The 20,411-nt window shown below is 41.9% G+C and overlaps 3 protein-coding genes across 7 annotated transcripts in view; 1 reads left to right on the plus strand and 2 right to left on the minus strand.

Annotated features, from left to right (window-relative positions):
• LOC143348860 (insulin-like growth factor-binding protein 7) overlaps positions 1–5,957 on the minus strand; it is a 376,906-nt gene extending 370,949 nt beyond the window's left edge. Inside the window, exons 1-2 of the mRNA XM_076779534.1 lie at positions 5,805–5,957; positions 4,072–4,377 (exon numbers count right to left, since the gene is read on the minus strand). Coding sequence (XP_076635649.1) covers positions 4,072–4,217 — 146 coding nt within the window. The 5' untranslated portion in view covers positions 4,218–4,377; positions 5,805–5,957. The remainder of the gene's footprint in view (positions 1–4,071; positions 4,378–5,804) is intronic.
• A 3,828-nt stretch (positions 5,958–9,785) lies between these two features.
• Nup188 (nuclear pore complex protein Nup188) lies at positions 9,786–16,085 on the plus strand. Its single transcript, XM_076779427.1, has 5 exons — positions 9,786–9,965; positions 10,087–10,297; positions 10,372–10,836; positions 10,907–11,031; positions 11,096–16,085. The coding sequence occupies exons 1-5, from the start codon at positions 9,937–9,939 to the stop codon at positions 15,969–15,971; spliced, it is 5,706 nt and encodes a 1,901-aa protein (XP_076635542.1). The 5' UTR covers positions 9,786–9,936; the 3' UTR covers positions 15,972–16,085.
• Positions 16,086–16,125: 40 nt separating this feature from the next.
• On the minus strand, positions 16,126–20,094 carry LOC143348810 (mesoderm induction early response protein 1). Of its 5 annotated transcripts, none has more exons than XM_076779429.1 (6): positions 19,741–20,094; positions 19,536–19,660; positions 19,315–19,450; positions 18,000–19,070; positions 17,802–17,929; positions 16,126–17,585 (listed from the first exon to the last, which is right to left on the minus strand). In XM_076779429.1, exons 2-6 carry the CDS (start codon positions 19,577–19,579, stop codon positions 16,967–16,969), a joined length of 1,998 nt encoding a protein of 665 aa, XP_076635544.1. In that variant the 5' UTR covers positions 19,580–19,660; positions 19,741–20,094; the 3' UTR covers positions 16,126–16,966. The 5 variants fall into 5 exon arrangements, with proteins under 5 accessions (XP_076635544.1, XP_076635545.1, XP_076635543.1 ...); XM_076779430.1 differs by having other exon boundaries at positions 16,126–17,582; positions 19,736–20,094; XM_076779428.1 differs by having other exon boundaries at positions 19,736–20,094.
• Positions 20,095–20,411: the final 317 nt, after the last annotated feature.

Genomic DNA, 20,411 nt, shown 5'->3' on the forward strand with positions numbered 1-20,411 from the left:
CTTAAGTTGGACCAATGAACATTTGTGGAAAGTTTCGTCAAAATCGGCTTTCTTAGTCGCGGAACACGCCGACAAAACTTTGCACAGAAACTCGCGAGACATTCTGTGTAATTATAAAAGTCAAACTTACAAAGTGCTTCGAAGTAAACTGTAATTAATATGAGTAACAAAGTTGCGTTGCATACATTTGAAAAATATGCAATCAAGGAGCCTCAAAAAATTGGAAAATCTTAGAATATAGAGTTTCTGTAATTCCATTTTGTTATTTATATTACGTCCTCCCAACTGTCTCAATGGTGATTTATATTCGGTGATTATGGCTGTTTTGGCACTGTTCCTTAGCTTTAATGCAGTACATGCTTTGGGTCACTATCTCGCCAGAAGATAAATGTTTCTTCAGGCCTCAATTTTATTGCTGCTCAAGTTATGATGCAGTTCACGGCGCAGTTAATAAATTCTAAGTGCTCTATACCAGCGTTCTCCATAAAACTAGTACGGTGCCTCTGTACTTTACGATTCCACAGAGATTGTTGCAACCCTCTAATCTTTCTCAAACATCTATCAGAATTTCCTATCAAACGAGACCAGGGCTGAGGAAAGTTTAAAATAGTAAACATTGAAATATTTGTATAAGTAAACACTATTTGAAAATATTATTTCATTTAATAATTAAATATTGGTTCATTTAATATATAAATGAAATAATATTTGGAAATACTGTTTTATTAAACGTTTAAATCGTGAAAAAATATTATTTGTGTTTTCAAATGTGGAAAATAGTATAATGAAAATAAGACAAATTTTAATGTTTACTGTTATTTACACAAATAATAAAACACAAAAATATTATAGAATAAAGCTCTTGTTTGCAATACTATTATTCTAAATACTATTTAGTGAAATATTACTATTTCATGAAATATTATTTTCCTATATTTTAATGAAATACTTGTTTCACAATTACTATTTCCATATGTACCTACACACAGTAGAAAATAAAAATATTTACATTCCATTTACTATTTTTCCACGGCCCTGAGAAAGACTCATTAAAACACATTTCCAATAGAAGTCATAGTTCATTAAAGCTTCATTATATTTTTAAAATACATACCCTTACCATTTCGTACTACTTTTATTAAAATTTCCACAGTATAATTTCTCTCGTATGAGAGATGTGCCTTTAAATATGAAAGTCCACGAAAAAATCCACCGCAGTATAATAAATTAAGCTTTTGAAATGCGCAATATGTCCACAGGGCACTCTAATGCACAGAGAGGAACCTTTCAACATTAAAAAGCTGAGTGTCGCTCCGCGGAATCCTAATAATGCATCCTAAAAATTCACAAATAACAAATAAAAATATTAGATCAGTAACAAATTTTTTAAATAATAATCCCGATAAACTTTGGCTAAAAATCAAATCTGCTCGACTGTGGCCAATGTGGATAATTGATAAAACACAAAAAATGGCGGAAATTTCTAATAATGCATTCTACAAATTCCTAAATATTCATAACTAACAAATAACAAATTTTTAATTACTAACGGAATTTTTTAAATGCTTATTCAGATAAACTATGGCTAAAAATAAAATCTGCTCGACTGTGGCCAACGTGGATAATTGATAAAACACAAAAAATGGCGGTAATAATGCATCTTAAAAACTCAAAAATTCACAACTAACGAATAACAAATTCTAAATCACAAATGGAATTTTTTAGATGGTTATCCTGATGAACTATGGCTAAAGATCAAATTTACCCAACTGTAGTCACCATAGATAATTGCTACACCATGAAAAATGGCAGAAATTCCTAATAATGCATCCTAAAAATTCGCAACTAACAAATAACAAATTTTAAATCACTAACGGAATTTTTTAGATGTTAATCTAGATAAACTATGGCTAAAAATAAAATTTGCCCGACTCTGGCCATCGTAGATAATTGCTACACCATGAAAAATGGCGGAAATTCCTAATAATGCATCCTAAAAATTCACAACTAACGAATATCAAATTCTAAATCACTAATGGAATTTTTTAGATGGATATCCTGATAAACTATGGCTAAAGATCAAATTTACCCGACTGTGGCTACCATAGATAATTGCTACACTATAAAAAATGGCGGAAATTTCTAATAATACATTCTAAAAATTCCTAAAAATTCGCAACTAACAAATAACAAATTTTAAATCACAAACGGAATTTTTTAGATGGTTATCCTGATAAACTATGGCTAAAGATCAAATTTGCCCAACTATGGCCACCGTAGATATTTGATAAAACACCAAAAATGGCGGTAATAATGCATCTTTAAAACTCAAAAATTCACAACTAACGAATAACAAATTTTAAATCATTAACGGAATATTTTAGATGGTTATCCTGATAAACTATGGCTAAAAATAAAATTTGCCCTACTATGGCCATCGTAGATAATTGCTACACCATGAAAAATGGCGGAAATTCCTAATAATGCATCCTAAAAATTCGCAACTAACAAATAACAAATTCTAAATCACAAACGGAATTTTTTAGATGGTTATCCTGATAAACTATGTTTAAAGATCAAATTTCCCCAACTATGGCCACCATAGATAATTGCTACACCATGAAAAATGGTGGAAATTCCTAATAATGCATCCTAAAAATTCGCAACTATCAAATAACAAATTCTAAATCATAAACGGAATTTTTTAGATGCTTATCCTGATAAACTATGGCTAAAGATCAAATTTACCCAACTGTAGTCACCATAGATAATTGCTACACCATGAAAAATGGCGGAAATTCCTAATAATGCATCCTAAAAATTCGCAACTAACAAATAACAAATTCTAAATCACAAACGGAATTTTTTAGATGCTTATCCTGATAAACTATGGCAAAAGATCAAATTTACCCAACTGTAGTCACCATAGATAATTGCTACACCATGAAAAATGGCGCAAAATTCCTAATAATGCATTCTAAAAATTCCTAAAAATTCGCAACTAACAAATAACAAATTTTAAATCACTAACGGAATTTTTTAGATGATTATCCTGATAAACTATGGCTAAAAATAAAATTTGCCCTACTATGGCCATCGTAGATAATTACTACACCATGAAAAATGGCGGAAATTTCTAATAATGCATCCTAAAAATTCACAACTAACGAATAACAAATTCTAAATCACTAATGGAATTTTTTAAATGGTTATCCTGATAAACTATGGCTAAAAATAAAATTTGTCCAACTGTAGTCTCCACAGATAATTGCTACACCATGAAAAATGGCGGAAATTCCTAATAATGCATCTTAAAAATTCCTAAAAATTCGCAACTAACAAGTAACAAATTTTAAATCATTAACGCAATATTTTAGATGGTTATCCTGATAAACTATGGCTAAAGATCAAATTTGCCCAACTATGGCCACCGTAGATGTTTGATAAAACACCAAAAATGGCGGTAATAATGCATCTTTAAAACTCAAAAATTCACAACTAACGAATAACAAATTTTAAATCATTAACGGAATATTTTAGATGGTTATCCTGATAAACTATGGCGAAAGATCAAATTTACCCAACTATGGCCATCGTAGATAACTGCTACACCATGAAAAATGGCGGAAATTCCTAATAATGCATCCTAAAAATTCACAACTAACGAATAACAAAATTTAAATCACAAACAGAATTTTTTAGACGCTTATCCAGATAAACTATGGCTAAAGATCAAATTTACCCAACTGTAGTCACCATAGATAATTGCTACACCATGAAAAATGGCAGAAATTCCTAATAATGCATCCTAAAAATTCGCAACTATCAAATAACAAATTCTAAATCACAAACGGAATTTTTTAGATGCTTATCCTGATAAACTATGGCTAAAGATGACAATTACCCAACTATGGCCACCGTACATAATTGCTACACCATAACAAATGGCGGCAACGACCGCTAGAAAAATAGTTTACAGCTTTGTTTTGATACTGTCTGCGTTGTGGCGTTTTATTTTCGTGAAAATTCATATTCCAGGGCACAGATTGGGGAGAAGTGAGGCCGACTTACTTGCAGGGGTCCAAGGTGAGGCCTCCGGGGCAATCCTCGTCGGTGAGAATGTCGCACTCGAGGTGCGAGCACACACATGAAAGAGCCCTCGCGACCGCGATCGAGAGCACCACGATGCCTCCCAGCAACAGCAACGAGGCCCTCATTTTTTCTCCACCCTTTCGATCCTCTACCCCGCACAACACGGTTTATATTCACTGTCCTCTGACTCGTGGGTGTTCACCGCCGCGAGAACGTCCTCCGAAACGCTCAGTTCGTCGCGGAAGGACTCGCAGCCCTGTGCATCTCTCAGCTCCGATTCACCACCTGCACACCTCGGCACGTGTTCTCACTTTTCGCGATCGAGTTACACTACGGCGATAAGCGACCTTCCATCGGGTTCCGCGAACCGAACGTTCCTCGAATTCGTACCAAGCACGAGCCTCGCGAACGCGACGGTGTAGGGAGAAACAGAGATCCCTCGACCTTCGGTCAATAAACACAAAGGAACGTCGTTTTTGTCAAACACAGATAGCTCTTCCGGGGGAAATCTGATCTATCAACTGAGCTACTGAAGCTGTAAAATATTTTACATTTTACTTCGATAATATTAAGAACTAATGGGAATCGTGGAGCTACACTCCTGGAGTCGTAGAACTAGTCTGTTCTATAAACAAAATTAAACGATACACGCGTGAAAAATTGAGTAACGAAGTCGTGTACTTAGCGGAAACAATTTTACAAGTTTATGATAGAGGAATAACGCGAGGATTCCTTTCATAAGACAGTTTCCACTCAACGATGTACTTCAACAACTTGCAAGTTACAATCGTACATAAGGGTTACTAGTAAAAGTAACTTTGTTTCTGCCTGCAATAACAGAATAGTCCATATCCCGGGCACTTTAGACGCAATCAATTTTACAATAGTCTAGAATAAACGGAAGTTTCCCTCCGCAAGAAAAGTTTCAACAACCTCGAACAACTAGTTATAAGTTACAATCGCGTGCTGAATAGAGTACGACCCCCGGAATTCCTAGGATTCTTCCTTCTACCGATAATTGCAATTACAAACAACAGAAACGGACCGAGTATCAACGAAGGAATTGCAAACTGTTGTAATCCGCGTCGATCGCGGTTCCCACTCGGCTGGATCGATAAATCGCGTCGACAGAGGGGAATCATCGCCGTCAGAAAGTTCGCCAGGTCTCGTTGCAGCGGTTAAATTACAAGGGTAGGCCGCGAACTCGGCGAAACAGCCGCAGTGCCGCATACAACCCTAGGCGCGCTCGAATTTCGAGGGCCACGGCGCCGAAACGCGACGATACCGTTTCGCGCGCGCCGTTTCGATCCCGCGGTTGTATTTCCCGACGGATGCATCCGCGGTAACAAGAATCGCGATGAACATGCATAACGGGGGAAGCACAAACGCGACGAATTGCACGCCGGCCAACGTCCACGCTGTCGTCCCGCTGATTTACACGAATTTCCCGGCTTTTGCCTCGCTTCTTGCTTCGATCAGAGATACTCGCAACACCACTGTTTACACATCTTCGGTCCCGGGCGATCGTGTAATTAAAAATCCTGATTACATCGCAGGAAGAGAGGCAGCAGCTCGATCGTTCACTGAAACGATTTTATCTCCGTTCATTCGAGGATCTTAACGCCGTAGAAGTAGAATGCAGGGTTTTAATAAGAGCAGGATAGCGAAGTGCGATGACGAAACGCTCCTGACGAATGTACGTGAATATTTACGAGAATTTTCGTAGCGTAGGATCGCATAGTAATCCCGATGGAAGCGCGTTTTCGTCCCCTGCGCGCTGTATCTCTCCCTCACGCTCGCAGCAACATCGCGGCACGGTACCACAAACGTAACCCGACGACGACGAGCACGCGACGCGCTCGATGTTCAAGACGAACGTGCACTGGTCGACGATCAGCGTCTACGACGCGGCGTCGACCGCCTCGACGCCCCGCGTCGGCGCCCTGACGCGTCTGCCTACCTTCTTTCCCCGCGTGCCGTTTCTTTTACCTGCGATTATTGTACAGGGCGAACTGCGTAACTCGTCCAACCCCTGATTAGTTTCTGTCGTTCGAGAACCTACGGCGGACTTAATTTACACCGTCCTTGTTCTTGGTACGCAAACAAAAACATAGCGGTATGTGCTTTGATTATACGAACCGTCTGCGACCAAACATCAGCCTCCAACTGGCAGAATCTCCCATTATTCCTCGAAGCTCTTTTTCGGTAGGCAAAACATCGTAGATGATCTAAGATAAAATATGGGTACATTAGGCATTTGACTATGCGTAAAAGAGAGGGAATATAATAAAATATTTTGTCCAATCGCGTACCTATTATTTCTCGAAGATTCGTGGCTTTTTCAGTAGTTGCAACATCGAAACAAGATGATCTAAGATAAAATATGGGTACATTGGTCATTTGACTATGCGTAAAAGATAGGGAATATAATAGAATATTTTATCCAATCGCGTACTTATGATTTCTCGAAGATTCGTGGCTTTTTCAGTAGTTGCAACATCGAAACAAGGTGATCTAAGATAAAATATGGGTACATTGGTCATTTGACTATGCGTAAAAGATAGGGAATATAATAGAATATTTTATCCAATCGCGTACTTATGATTTCTTGAAGATCCGTGGCTTTTTCAGTAGTTGCAACATCGAAACGAGATAATCTAAGATAAAATACGAGTATATTAGTCTATATGTGAAAGAGTGGGAATATAATAAAATATTTTATCCAGTGTACCTACAATTTTTTCTTTCTCTATTTGACCATCAAATGGAAAAGTCAATTGTGGCTTCTTTTTCCTATGGTTTCACCGGAGAGTATAAATGTAAGCTTTAATTTTAAAGCCGCATTGCACAAATCTCTGCACTCTGCTATAGGACTCTGCGAATACTTTTAATGTCGCCGTTGGGTTGTCTGTCGCGATACTGTGACACCTTTGTAATTATGCTGCATTCTGGAATGGTCTCGAACCTTCGAGAAGGTGTCGGTGTTTTATTTGAGAGAACACGAGACGAGGGACACGTGTCCAAACTCGATCTATGCTCGGACCAACAAGACGAGTCACCAAACGTAAACAACCTAACGCCGAATGTGACCCGTAAGCGTCCTTTGATAGACAGTGACTACAGTCGTAGCATGGACTACTGCGATCCGCTGACTTGAAGTCCCGCGGGACTGCACAGGGGCAAGAGGAGTTGGACCGTCCATCTATCAATCTTGCTCCCTTGCTCTCAGACAATTCAGATGTGTGTGTAACTGCCGCGACGAATAGCGAACTAGAAGTCAATGTGTATCCCTTCTACTTTCTTCAAGTTAGCGGAGGACAGTAGTTATCATATGACAGTAGAACCAGTAACATCTAAATAATTCTCCAAATTACCAGGCCCTCTACACGTAATGTAGAGTTACTACCAAGTAATTATGAAATATATAATTTACTTTTGACTTGTTCCTCCAGTCGCCACTGCGTGTTTGTAACGAGCAAATAACCATGCTGGTCGCCACCCCCCGGTGATCGAAGGGGAAGATGCTTTCGACCGCAAAGGGGTGCATGGCGACCCTCTGCCAGACATCCTAAGTTCATCAGCTAGAACAAAAAAGACCAATCAAAATTTCATTGGGAGTCTGGTAATAGATTGCAATAGAATTAGCCGCGCAAACAGTTGAAAATGGCGCTTCTTAGCCATTTCAAAGTACAATGACTTATAGTTTGCGTTATAATTTTTTTTTATATAGTTTTGCGCGATATAAATTGCAAATTGCGAATTTATACACGTTCTGCGAGATACCTTTGATGTTAATCAATTTTGTTTTTTTTTTATATTTCTATTACGATCGACGACCGCCTTAAAAGTTTACTATGACAAACGCGATGTACGCTAGAACCTTCTAGAGAAATTTCTCGGCCCGGGACGAGCAAAATTACCGGCTTGTTTTGATGGATAAGAAGCTCGTGTAAAAAGAAAAATTGGATGGTCTAACGTCGACCTAGAATATCCCGTGGATGAACCATCTAGTTGCCAGCGTTCTTATAGCCAATTGCAGCCACTAACTCTAACAAATGTACCCGGGTATCGTTCACACAGATGCGCTCACCCTTTCCATCTTGCACTCTCAAAAACAATTTTTCCTCTATGCGCGTCACAAAACGCAATTTGTCCTAATGTCTACGAAACGTCCTCGATGGATACCATTCCTCCACTGGAAGAAAGCACAGCGTGTTTACATCCCCACTCCTGTTGCAATCCGCTGACTCACAGGTATTGGTCGAAAACGGTGACGAAGTCAGCCAATCAGCACACTGCATACAACCAATCAGCAAGAGTGGGGATGTAAACACGCTGTGCCTTCTTCTCGTGGAAGGACGATACTTTACCACTTCGTTAAAACGTTATATTTGTCCAAAACTCCCTCTCCAATTCCAACATTTATATTCATCCAGCTAGAGAAAACCATTAATCAATCTCTCTCATTACAATTTCTTTCTTTTATAAATTAAAAATTAAAAACCACCTTTGGCCCATCTTATTCTAGATATTCTAATATGTTTATAATTATATGTATTTTAAATACATCTAACATGTGCATTTAATAACTAATAATTTAGTTCTTAAATTCAGAATATATTTTAAAATTGAGATGCAACAGAATATCTCAGAGTAACTCACGCATCGAATTCATTTCCAAAGAACAATCATACGCATTTAATAACTAGTAACTTATTCCTCGGAATCATGAAATGTTTAAACAATTTTGCTGTCGTAGAGTAATTAAGAGAACTTACTTTGTTAGCGATGCACCTCGTTGCATGGAGGTTAGATATTTCGAAGCGTCGAAGCGTTCTGTAATGCGATTGGCCGGATAAGGAGTCTGCGCAATTACGTCTCGTGAAGGTTTCGAACATGGTGGATAGGAAATTCGTATCGTTAGGAATCCTATGCCCAGCACACCTAACGAAAGCATTTATGCGAACATATTCGCTGCCAAAGCTTCCAGCTATAGCATGGATAGTTTATTTTTTGTATCTGCAACGCGAAACAGATATTTTTATCGTTGGTTTACGAAAGAGAAATGAGCAATTTGAATCTGACGCGCAATCTGTTAACCGTTCAAAATCTGCTACGTATTATGCTTTAAAACTATAAAAGAACTATAATATTGCTTTCTTCTTTCGAATTGTAGACTTAAGTCATTCCTAACAGCGTTACGATTACAAATTCAACGTATATAATTGCATTTTTGTCCAAAATCTTTGGCATCCATTTTCCCGTAAAGCGTTTCGTGTTCGTTAGATGCGTTCGAATATATAAACGTTTTACATTGCAAAAGAATGCAAATGAAAGTAAATACTTACGCTGGGGACTTGTTTCTCGAGTTGAATAATCTGAATTTGTAGAGGAAAACGGGATTTGCTTCATTTTATTCTTCTTTCAAGCAGCTCTGAATTACAAAGCGTGCGTCGCGCGCGAGGTCCTAGCGGGAAGTGAACGACAGTATGGCCAACTTTCGGCATCCTGGCTAACTTCAGTATCACTTCCGGTAACTTTCTTCCCGCCTAAAGGTCTGAGGTCTGTCGACCAATCAGAAATCGACTACATAGCGCCATAATGATTTTGTGACCAGTTTTCAATTCAATTGAAAATTGCATGCGCGATAATACGCGGCAGTACTTTCAACGGTGTGTTTGAGGTTACGTACTGGTCGTTGTTTACAGTAAATTGTTAACATCTATTACTAAAACAGATATGTAATGTTGAAATGCAGTTCTATTAGAGTTTAAGATATTTTAATTGTCTCGTAAGAGAATTATAGTGTGTTTTTTATTATTAACATAAATCAATGTATATGAAATGGAAGCTCCCGCTGTAGAAAGTCTGCCGTAAGTAAATATTACCTTGTTTTGCTGTCTTAATAAAAAAGAATACGGCTTTTATCGTTCCTTAAGAATTGACCCTGCTTGTACAATGGCTGTCATCGTCTAAACATTATTTTTAATGCAGATACTGCAAGGAATTATGGTTCTTGATATCGGATACGGTATGCCGGTGCGAGAGACAACTCGTCGAAGATGAAATTAAAAAGGAAACAAAACTCCTCAAAGAAGGTCTTTTATATTTCAAACCATACACAGAAGCATCGCTGCAAAATATACCCAAGAATGATCCTTCTCCTCGAATGTACGAACTAATTAGTAAACTTGCTCCTCTTCTGGTACGTATTAAAGCTTTTCGCTACTTCTCTTTATTTAAGTATTGTCGAAATTAATTGTTTCCTGGTTTTTCTAGAATTTGGATGCTACGATTACGTGGGACCTAGTTTGTAATTTTATAAAGTACGAATATCGCAATTGCACGGAAACTTTTGCGTCTCAACTTGTGGATTATACTTCGATGAAAGTGTTGATCAACGATATATGGAACTTTTACTATTCCGAAAGAATGACCTTAATAAAATGCCTCAAACTTATGGTCGAATATAAAGACAATGAACACCGTTACCAAAAGGAATTTGCCAAGTTTTTTGACAGTGTTTTATTTGGAACGTTACTGGAATCTATTCAGAAACAAATAGAAACATTGAAGACAGTGAACCCACCTATTAGGTCCCAACTATGTACAGAGGAGTACTTACACAGGCTGTATAACAGCAGCCTCGTCGAAATGCGGGAATTACTCCACATATTAACGGTCATCATTCATGATATACATATTGCAGACACGGAATTTTTGAAACTTTACGAAAGCATTGGGGTCCGTATTGTACTAAAAGAATAAATCAGCGCTACACTACTGTTACCAAATAAATTCGATTATTTTATAGGGGGAACCAAGGCGCTTAGCAAGTACAAAAAGTCACGAGGATAAGAAAGCGATTGCAAAGAAAATCAAAGAAATACAGTACAGTCAAGCGGCTCTATTTTTAGTAGCGTTGGACGTCAGAAAACAGTGAGTATTTTGCCGCGTGATCTAAAATGAATCATAATTTTAACGGTAATGTTTTGTTCCTCAGCGTCGACATGGAGGATTGGATACGGAGCGTCAGAAATAGCATGCAAGAAACTTTCGAGCACAAATGCATTCGCGACAGTTACCCGCAAGACAGTCCACTGTTTCTGTCGTGGATGTTGGCAAATTACGCCATCGATCCGGAAAATATGGATACATTGAACCGATTCAAACCGTTCGGTATCAAAGCCATACAACTCAACGTCTTCCATTATTTGCAAGATTTAATGAATACCGAAATGATTTGCGAAAAGACTCACTACGCCGAAGTCGTGCACAGTAGCGTGTACAACCTCCTCACCTTGGTGTGCGCTTTCGTGGACGAGGAGAAACTGAGCGTACTGAATGGTATCTTCGATGCTGTTGCCGCTACGATTCAATTTCCTAAAACGGCGGCGCGATTTTGGGAGGAACGGGACGACGGTTTATGGTTGATCTACAAGTTCGCGGCTGAACAATTTCCATACGAATTCGAGCCATTGACGAACATTGCGATCGGTTTGGCGACCGCGTCTGAGACGAGTGCTGAAAAAATCGCGGCGGAGCTGGACAATCTTCAGTCGTTGACGCTGGAGGTACCGCGACAACGGGACCATAATAAACCCTTCAAACCGTACGAGCAAGAGTGTATGATTCATAAAAACTCGTACGCGATAGCGGAGGATTCTCTGCGCGAAAATATACGCATGTCTAGCGACCGTGAGGTGGTGATATTTCGGCAGAAAGCATGCTACTGGGACGCTTTGCACTACAAGATAGAGCAGCTCTTCTCTCAAGCTGGCGGTGGGATCACTAATATCAGCGAGATGACTAAAAACTTGCCCGAAATCGTATCGCAAGGGTTGAAGTTATTGAAAACGTTAGCTAAATATATAGGGATACCGCAAAGTATGGTCATACCAACGGAATTAAGCTTCGAGATCATCAACAGATTTTCCTATCCAGTATTACCCGAGGACAAAATGTACATATACAAAATCGTTGCAGCGTGCATCAGTATTTCATCCGAACTCGTTCTAGAGTATCCAGAAGAAATACTCTCAAGGATGCGTGCAGGCGTTTATCCAAGGTTCAACAACCGTTACCAAAAGACGTTGGACTTCGCGGAAGCCGTCTCGTTCGACGGCGGTATAATCGCATCCTGGTTGTCCTCCATAGAAACGATCGCTCATTCTTATCCAATTTTGAACGCGTACTTGGACATCCTGTCGAAGTATTTGATCAGGAAGTACAACGAGGAAGCCTTGTACACGGTTGAAATACCAGGAATGGTGTTCTTGTTGCAAGGCGTTCTGCCTAAATTAGATTCTTGGTATTTCGATTCAGACGCGGAGAGGACCGATCTGTGGTTGAAAAGTATGTTCTGTCTTCACAGAGCTCTCGAGTCTAGTCTACCGAAAGAAGACATGCGCAATGAATTGCAGCTGGTCGTCGCGTATAGTTTATTGTATCTAGAACCAAGGCACGCGTTGCTGAAACTGATCCGCACAGGTGAACGTACACTGCACAACAAAATGATGGCGGAAACAGATTGGATTCGCGGTAAAGGGTTCAAGGCGATCAAGAGTGTACAGTTGGCTCTATCGGTGGTGAATAGATTGCTGATATTTAGGAAATCGTTGGGGCTAGAGACAGGAGACAGATCGCCGTTGGAAGCTGCCTTGTATTCTTCGCCTCGTGTGCCCAATGGTCTGTTAATAGTGCCCACGATCGTCAATTACCTTTATGTCTGGTTTAGTCCGCCGTTGCAAGCCATGGCTGTTAGGCTGCTGAAGAAATTTGCCGAAGGATCTTCTATGTCCCTCCTCGTTTGCATGGGTATGGACGGTACAGCTATCAGAGAAACCTTTGCGTCCCGTAGAGGACTCATGTCGCCAACTTGCGTGGCAGACGTTAAAGTCGCCATTCTTGAATTGGTCGCTGTTTGTCTGGAAAAGCAACCCGGCTTGACGGAGGCTCTCTTCAACATCGTACACCCGGCAGAATGTAAACGGATCTTCCCTCGATCGGTCGAGGAGTTCTTCACGGAAGGATGCAGACAGTTTTTGGTGAAATACTTGAATCGTATTTACGAAAAGGAAGACATCGTGTGCGACAAGTTGTACAACAGCACGATGGCGTTGCTGCGAGCGATGTGGTACCACAGGAACGAAATTCTAGTTAATTTCTTTCGAAAACGAGAAAAGTTCTGGACTCATTTGTTTGCTCCCCTTTTCAGAGACCTAGTACCAGGCGCGAAGGGTTACTCTCACCTGTTAGACATAATCACCCTGGAACTGTTCAAGAGTTCCGTGCTGGAAGACGACTTCTCCATGAACTTGAGAAAATTTTTGGACAAGTCGAAAGATTACTGGAAGAAGCTGGCGATTTACATACTCGAGGATGTGCATTCCGAGAGCGACAGGTCGATGAATTACGAGAAACAGGACACGAGTATCCTGCATTCCCAGTACGAAAGTAATTTAGAATCCTGGTATAACTTCATCGTCACGCTAACCGATGAAAGGATTGCGACCAACTATCCGGTGAACGTGATCCAAGCGCAGTTAATAACGCAGCACTCTCTAGGGTCGTTGTTGGAACGGGTGAAACAATCCCACGACCTTGGTAGTAGAAAAATCACGATGTTGCTAGCGTCTCTGTCCCTGCGATGCATCACCTCTTGGAAACAGATATGCGTCGACGACTCGAGGATCTTCAAGTCAGGCTTGACGCAGCTGATGCAAGAGATCGGCCAGGCTTATCGCAGTTACGGGAAGTCGTTGCGTCAGACGCTGATGTCTTTGCTCCTTGGGTGCGTGCAATGCGTGAAGAAGACGTTGCGCGAGGACGCTACGAGCCTCGAGTACCTTTTGGCGCACTCCTGCACGATTGCAGCCAGCGAATTGGAGCAGCTGAGAGAGGCAGCCGTTCAATTCGAGAAACGGAAGCAACAGCAGCCGATAGAACGCACGGTGGACGAGAAGGGGACGATCGGTAGCGTGACAGCGCAGAAGAACGCTGACGAGAGGAACGCGGAGACCCTCCGCGGAATTCGCGAGAGTTTGCCCGCCACCTTGGCCGTCTGCATGGTCACGCAACTGTTGCGATCCTACGTGGAGCGCAGCTCGCTGTCGAAGCAGCAGAATAAGGCCGGATGCGTGCAACTCCGTCAAATGATACCCGAGCTGATGGCTTGCATCGGCATCACCTTGCAAAAGTATCCTTACCTGAGGTTCAGCACAGCAGCGCTCAACCTGCTCAACCTGATCGTTCGTTCGCCGTACACTCTCCACCCTATCAACGAGAATGACATTGCGAAACTATGGCTGAGCCTGATTCCACCGGCTGACATCGGTAACAGCATGCTGGACTCCTTGTACGACGACTGCACTAACGGGAAATGGCGCTGCCAGGACTGGTGGCCGCTCTATACCCTCGGTTTGGAGTTCCTCACCGGTCTAGTGACCAGAGAAACACCCACAGTCTATATAAAATCTATTGTCATGTTTCTCGACTCCCACGAGCATCAGTTGATGGTCGCGTCGACGTTGCTCAGACATACTGCGGATCTTTTGGCCGCTGATCTGCTGCAATCCCTCGTTGCGCTCATCAACATCATGGCCACGCTACCGTACGTTTGGAACTCGATACAGAAGAGCGTCTGCGAGACTCTGATCAAGTGCATGTACCTGGCGTACGACAACACCGTGAACCTGCTGTTGCGTCCGCGGATCCTCAAGTTCATCATCGACGGTATCAGCATGGAGAGCGCGGAGGAGCTGGAGTCCTGCGACAAACGTTCGCCGAGCGACGAATTGAAGCTGCTGGTGAACAAGCTGATCATCATAAACACGACCTGCGCGCTCAGTTTCGTTTACTTCTCGCCCAGACTGAACACCCTGGTGGACACTATATACACACAGGACTTCTGGTACACGCCTATGGCGGAAATGAACTTTGGCCCGCCACAGATGAGCATAATCTCTGGTCCACGGTTGACATACGGCACCATCATCAGCTCCACGCAGCTGTTCACGCAGGCTCTTCACTCTAGGTCTCAGCCAGTGAGCTCTTCGTCGGTGTCTTTCGTCGGTCAGAACGACAAAACGGATTCCGCCAAGAGGGAGTGGGAACACGCCACGCCCGAAGACAGAAGAATGCACACGAGCAAAGATCTCAGAAGGATGATTCACGCCGCTTCCGGTTCGGCTTCTAGGTCCTCCAACGTGGCTGGGGACTTTCTGGCGTACGTCAGCGGTCTGGACGTGACTGTGCCGCTGCTGAGCAGCCCCAGACTCGTCAGAAGGCCTTACGATCCTCTCATTTGTGAGAATACTATACTGTCGAGAGCGACAGCCTTGACCAGTGGTAGGCACGTTACAAAAGGAGGTGGATCGATCACTGGTAAAAGCGGCAGCAGCCCTGTCGTTACCAAATACCAGAAGTTCAGCGATCCTTGGTTCGAATCTATGGACGAGAACAACACGAGGCTGGCACTCGAGATCAATCTCGTGTTAATATTGTGCCAAGCCTTAGAGGGTGTCAGGAGTCCGAGAATCGCTCTCAGAGACCGTCAGCTGATAGCGCGCGAAACGGTGACGGAACTGGGAGTTTTCTTCGATTTCCTCGAACACCGAGGCACGCCTGACAACTGGCTAGTTAAAGGATCGTTGATCAGCGCGGATACAAAGAGCGTTAGGACGATAGATCAGTCGGTCGATCCTAGTTACAATATTTTACCAGCTAGATTGAAAGAATCATTCAGAGAGGAGCTCGAAGAAGACATTTTCACTACCGGACGGTTCACGACCAACGTCAGCAGCGTACAATTTCTACCGCTGATGGGCAAGTTGCTGAAGGCTGTCGTAGAGTCTTTGGACTTGATGCAGTATCGATAGCGACTGTTACAAAATAGGACAAATTGCGTGTTAAGTTAAGAAAAACGAAAGGAGAAACTTGGTAGTGTACAAAAGAAATAAAGTTTTATAATTATTTGGTGTACGTTGGAATTCGTAATAAAGTAACGATTTTTATTATAATCTTCCTGTGCTCGTATAAAGGATAAAAAAGTTTGATAAAAAGAATAAATCGAGGGATATGCAAACGCGGGTGTTCCGAAATTTCGAGATGTGTATAAAACGCAGTGACTCTTAACCCTCGGTGCCATGAAGCTTTACAAAGGTCGAGGAACCACTGGCGCCAAATTACCAAAATTTTGATCACGCTTCGTGCATTCTCGAACGTAAATAAAAAAAAAAGAACAAGTTCTCAGCGAATTTAGTTTAATTCAACCATGCCTCATTTCGTCGGATTTACGTAATTCGCGTTGCGTAACTGGATTTCTGTACACTTAGTACCAGCGATCAAACACGCGACGGAACAACGTTACGTTTATCCTACGTAAGTTCGCGCCCGGCGCAACAATTCTGCGATCGCGATCGATCGTTCGGCTCGCACGGATAACACTTAAATATTTCTAGATCTGAAAACGCGAATCGATGTCAATAATTTAAACACGTGTGTTCCTTTCGTAAACTTTATCTACGGATAACGACAGACACAGTTACCGGAAAGTAGAAAGCAGAAAATGGAAAAAGCTACAGTGATTCGCGTCCACGTTCCACTTACCATTAAACTGCCCGTTTCATTTCTTGTCCTTCTCAGTTAATTAACATACTTTTAATACCTCTGTGTTCGTTTCGCGCGAGAACGTACATTTTTCGCTGTCGCGATCGATAGTCGTTACTACGATACAGTATAAAAATATATAATTCGTGATATTAACGAATATTATATGCTACGACGATAGCGATGGCGCTAGCGACGAGCTGAACGCGTCGCGCAATGACATTTGACGCCTTCCAGGCTGCAAACCCGAAGGTCGCGTTTGACGCTAAGGGGGCAAATGAGGTAAAATGTTCTCCGGTGACGGCGAGTCGTGGGAATCGTTGCTTCTCGACGTCACGCGCGAATGGTAAAAATTATTCGAGGTAACGGAAGTGACGACGGAACTGGTGGTCACCGTGCTGGCGATCCCGACGGCGGTGACTGTCGGCGCGGTGTTGGCTGTCGTGTTGATGGTGATCGTCGTCACGATGGAGGAGGTAGAGTGACTTCGCGACGCCAAGTTCGACCATGCGTGAGGATTGGGACAAGTCGAGTCGGCCGGTGAACAGTCGGACTGTCGAGTCGACGGGGTGCAATACGCAGGCGTCGTCAACGTGGTGGAAACCAATCCTGAAGGCGATCCGCTGGCAATGGTCGGCGTAGGCGGCGGTGGAGGAGGGGGCGGGGGTGGCGGCGGCGGTGGCGTTGGTCCATTCAGATCCGCTAACGGATCGACCGCGGCACTGTCCCACGGTTCCGTGGATTTCGATTCGTCGTTATTCACAGCACTAGCGGTCGACCTTTGTCGCTTGGCGTCACCGTACAATAAACAATGAACATTCGGCGAGCTGCTGCGATCGCGCACGCCCTCCTGCTCCTCCAGGAATCGGTCCATATAGTCCCTGCTTACGATTCAATGGTCTTGTCATACTTCAAGTTTTCAATCACGATACGTTGGAAAATGTAAATGAAAGAGAGACTGTGCGACTCGAACGAAAGTAATCCATCTATTTAAGCCGCGAAAGAAGATAAAATACGACATATGTTGTAATAATTTAAATAAAAGGAACAACTTCGTTTATGAGAACAATGCCCTATCGATGGATAGAGAAAATACTCACGTGATGCCAGGATGCAACGCGTACTTCTTCTTCTCCAGACGAGCCTTGTACGTAAATATATCGTGACGTTCCGTTTTCTTCCACAGGTAATAAAATTGCACTAATTCACCGACAGAACGCGTCCTAACCTGTAACAAGAACAACGACAATAGTACCCAGAATAACTTTCTATTTCTCGAGACAAGTCAAGGTACGTACCTTGTTCTTTTGTATCAGATGAAAATCTTTCCCGTAACTTCGTAATCCGGACTCAAAGTTGTGGCACTCTTCTTCCGACCAGAGGCTAACCGCATCCGTAGGCGGTACAACGTTCATTCTACGCCTTCTCAGTGCTTCTTCAAGATTATAGCCACACTGCAGCAACAGATACAGCGCTTGTTCGTCGTCTCTGATATGGGACCCCGTAGGTAGAGCACCGCCCTTTACAGCTGGTAACTGTGCCCGTTCTAAGAATTCCTCGGTCTCTTCTTCAGGTATATGGCTAGGATCCCATAACATTTTGTCCTCGTTCTCGTATGGTAAAGCATCGTCGTAACGACAAAGACCCTCTGGTATAGCAGCTTGGTAATCGTTACCAACCATGATTGTCTTTTTCCATTCCTCTTCGTCCGGACTGTAATCACAGTCGTCCTCTTCCTCCTCGCTCTGTGGTCGTGAAACGCTCCGCAATAATCTTGAGGTACCACTACCTATACTACCGCTAACTATTCCATCTTCACCCCCGTCCACTGCGCCACCCACGACGCTACCTTCTACTCCAGTGACGGTATTGTCGTCCGTTGTACATCCTCCGAGTCCAGTTATACCGCTGCACTTGGCGGCAACGGTACTTCCTATCGTTGCGGTCGTCCTCGCGTTTTCATTGTTGCTACAGCCATCCATCATGGAACATTCCTCGCCTTCGACTTCTTCGTCGTCGTCGTCGTCATCGTGAATCCGGTGCCGTCTACTATTATCCCCAGCGCCCACGCTACCAGCACCGCTTCCTTTTATCGCCGATCCCGACACCAACGACGTCGAATCTTTCCCCTTCACCAACATTTCTGTATAAAATTGTTTGAGATCTGGCTCGTTACTAGTCGCGTCCGCTTCGTCGTCGTCGTCATCGTCATCCGCGTCATTGTCACCCTTATCCGAATACTGTCCCTCAACTTCTGGATCGCCGCTCCCGGATGGAATTAACAATCGATCCGAACTGTTTGAATTTTCCGTCGACGGATCCCCGTATCCATACATTGCAAGTAGGTCTTTTAGTGGCATATCACCTTCCTGAAAGAAGACAAGAACACAAATGATCATCAAGCCGGATATAACAAATAGACTAGACATACGAATCTCACTACGAGAACGCACTTTGAGTCCAAAGTGTTGTAGAAACTTATCATAATTGTAATTATTTATGGGCTTGATTTTTTCATTTCACAGGCTTGATCCTAGAATAGTTGGGATCAGAATCTTGTTACAAAGTGAACATCGTATATATTACTTTAACTCAGAAACCATAGAATTATACCTTTTGCAAGTTGGACAACTCGTTGTGAGAATCTTCACTACCTTCTAAAGCTTCTTCTTCGTCTAAAGTCCGTTCATCGTCAAAATCATTTACCATCATTTCCGTGGCTGGACCCATATCATAATCTCGATCTGCCCTGTAAAATATTAAATGTTTTCAAATGTATTTGCCCTTTTAAGTAGCGATGAACAATAAAAATAACAAGGTTCATATATACTAACATGTTTATATCTTTTGAAGTGACCGACGTGGTAACATATCGCATTTATATTAGAATTATGTGTCTAATATATGCACAGAGCGATGTACACCATTAGAACGATGTAGGTGGTTGTCCTTAAACTACCTGCATTGTATATGTTGTTTCATGTAATCAATGTAACGAAACGAGAAGATATAATATGCAATTTATGACGCATACCTAACCTTAAATTCGTATGACTCGTACTGAGTTTATGGTCACAGTGATAATTCATATTTCGATAAACAATGTTAAGTACGTCTCAAAGTCTTTTGTTACTGGCACTTCATGCTGTACGAAATTTCACTTCACCTCACTGAAAATCCTTCGTTTCGATATCGTACATCTTCACAAAGAATGTTAAATTTTTCAAACGGAAACGCTTCGCAATTCATCCAACATTTTTTTAAGGCACAGTTTTAACGGACGAGAAATGCATTTTCGTCTGTATCAATGGCGATGGCACACATTTGTTATAAACTTTAAGGAAACAAGTCGAAACACACACAATTCATTATTTATATTCATCGAATGTATCGTTACACTCCTGCGGCATTCTAAAAAGCGGGAAAGACACGGAATCATCGCGACGACCAATCAGGATCGCTTAAAATTGTCTAGAAAGCATTTTACCATTGGTCGTGAAACACGTTTTCCCAAATTAATTCGTTTTTGTCAATCGTTGTAAATCCACCTTTTCATAGTCGAAATTTTGAATTAATTTTTAATAGTCAAATCGTATAAATATGCATTAATATGTATATATATTTTTAAATTGTATTGTGAATACGTTTAAATATTTGTAACAGAAATGTAAACGTGCGTTAAGAATATATAATTATACGATGCTTATGTA

Source organism: Colletes latitarsis, chromosome 12 (assembly GCF_051014445.1).
Source record: "Colletes latitarsis isolate SP2378_abdomen chromosome 12, iyColLati1, whole genome shotgun sequence".
Lineage (NCBI taxonomy): Eukaryota > Metazoa > Arthropoda > Insecta > Hymenoptera > Colletidae > Colletes > Colletes latitarsis.

Excerpts from the sequence above, each read along its gene's own strand:
- Nup188 (XM_076779427.1), top strand. The coding sequence starts at position 9,937 with ATGGAAGCTCCCGCTGTAGAAAGTCTGCC. Across the intron at positions 10,837-10,906 it reads AACTTTACGAAAGCATTGGG|GGGGAACCAAGGCGCTTAGC; the intron begins GTCCGTATTGTA and ends ATTATTTTATAG. Across the intron at positions 11,032-11,095 it reads GCGTTGGACGTCAGAAAACA|CGTCGACATGGAGGATTGGA; the intron begins GTGAGTATTTTG and ends TTTGTTCCTCAG.
- LOC143348810 (XM_076779429.1), bottom strand. The coding sequence starts at position 19,579 with ATGCGATATGTTACCACGTCGGTCACTTCAAAAGATATAAACAT. Across the intron at positions 19,071-19,314 it reads AGTTGTCCAACTTGCAAAAG|GAAGGTGATATGCCACTAAA; the intron begins GTATAATTCTAT and ends GTCTTCTTTCAG. Across the intron at positions 17,930-17,999 it reads ATCTGATACAAAAGAACAAG|GTTAGGACGCGTTCTGTCGG; the intron begins GTACGTACCTTG and ends TTCTTGTTACAG.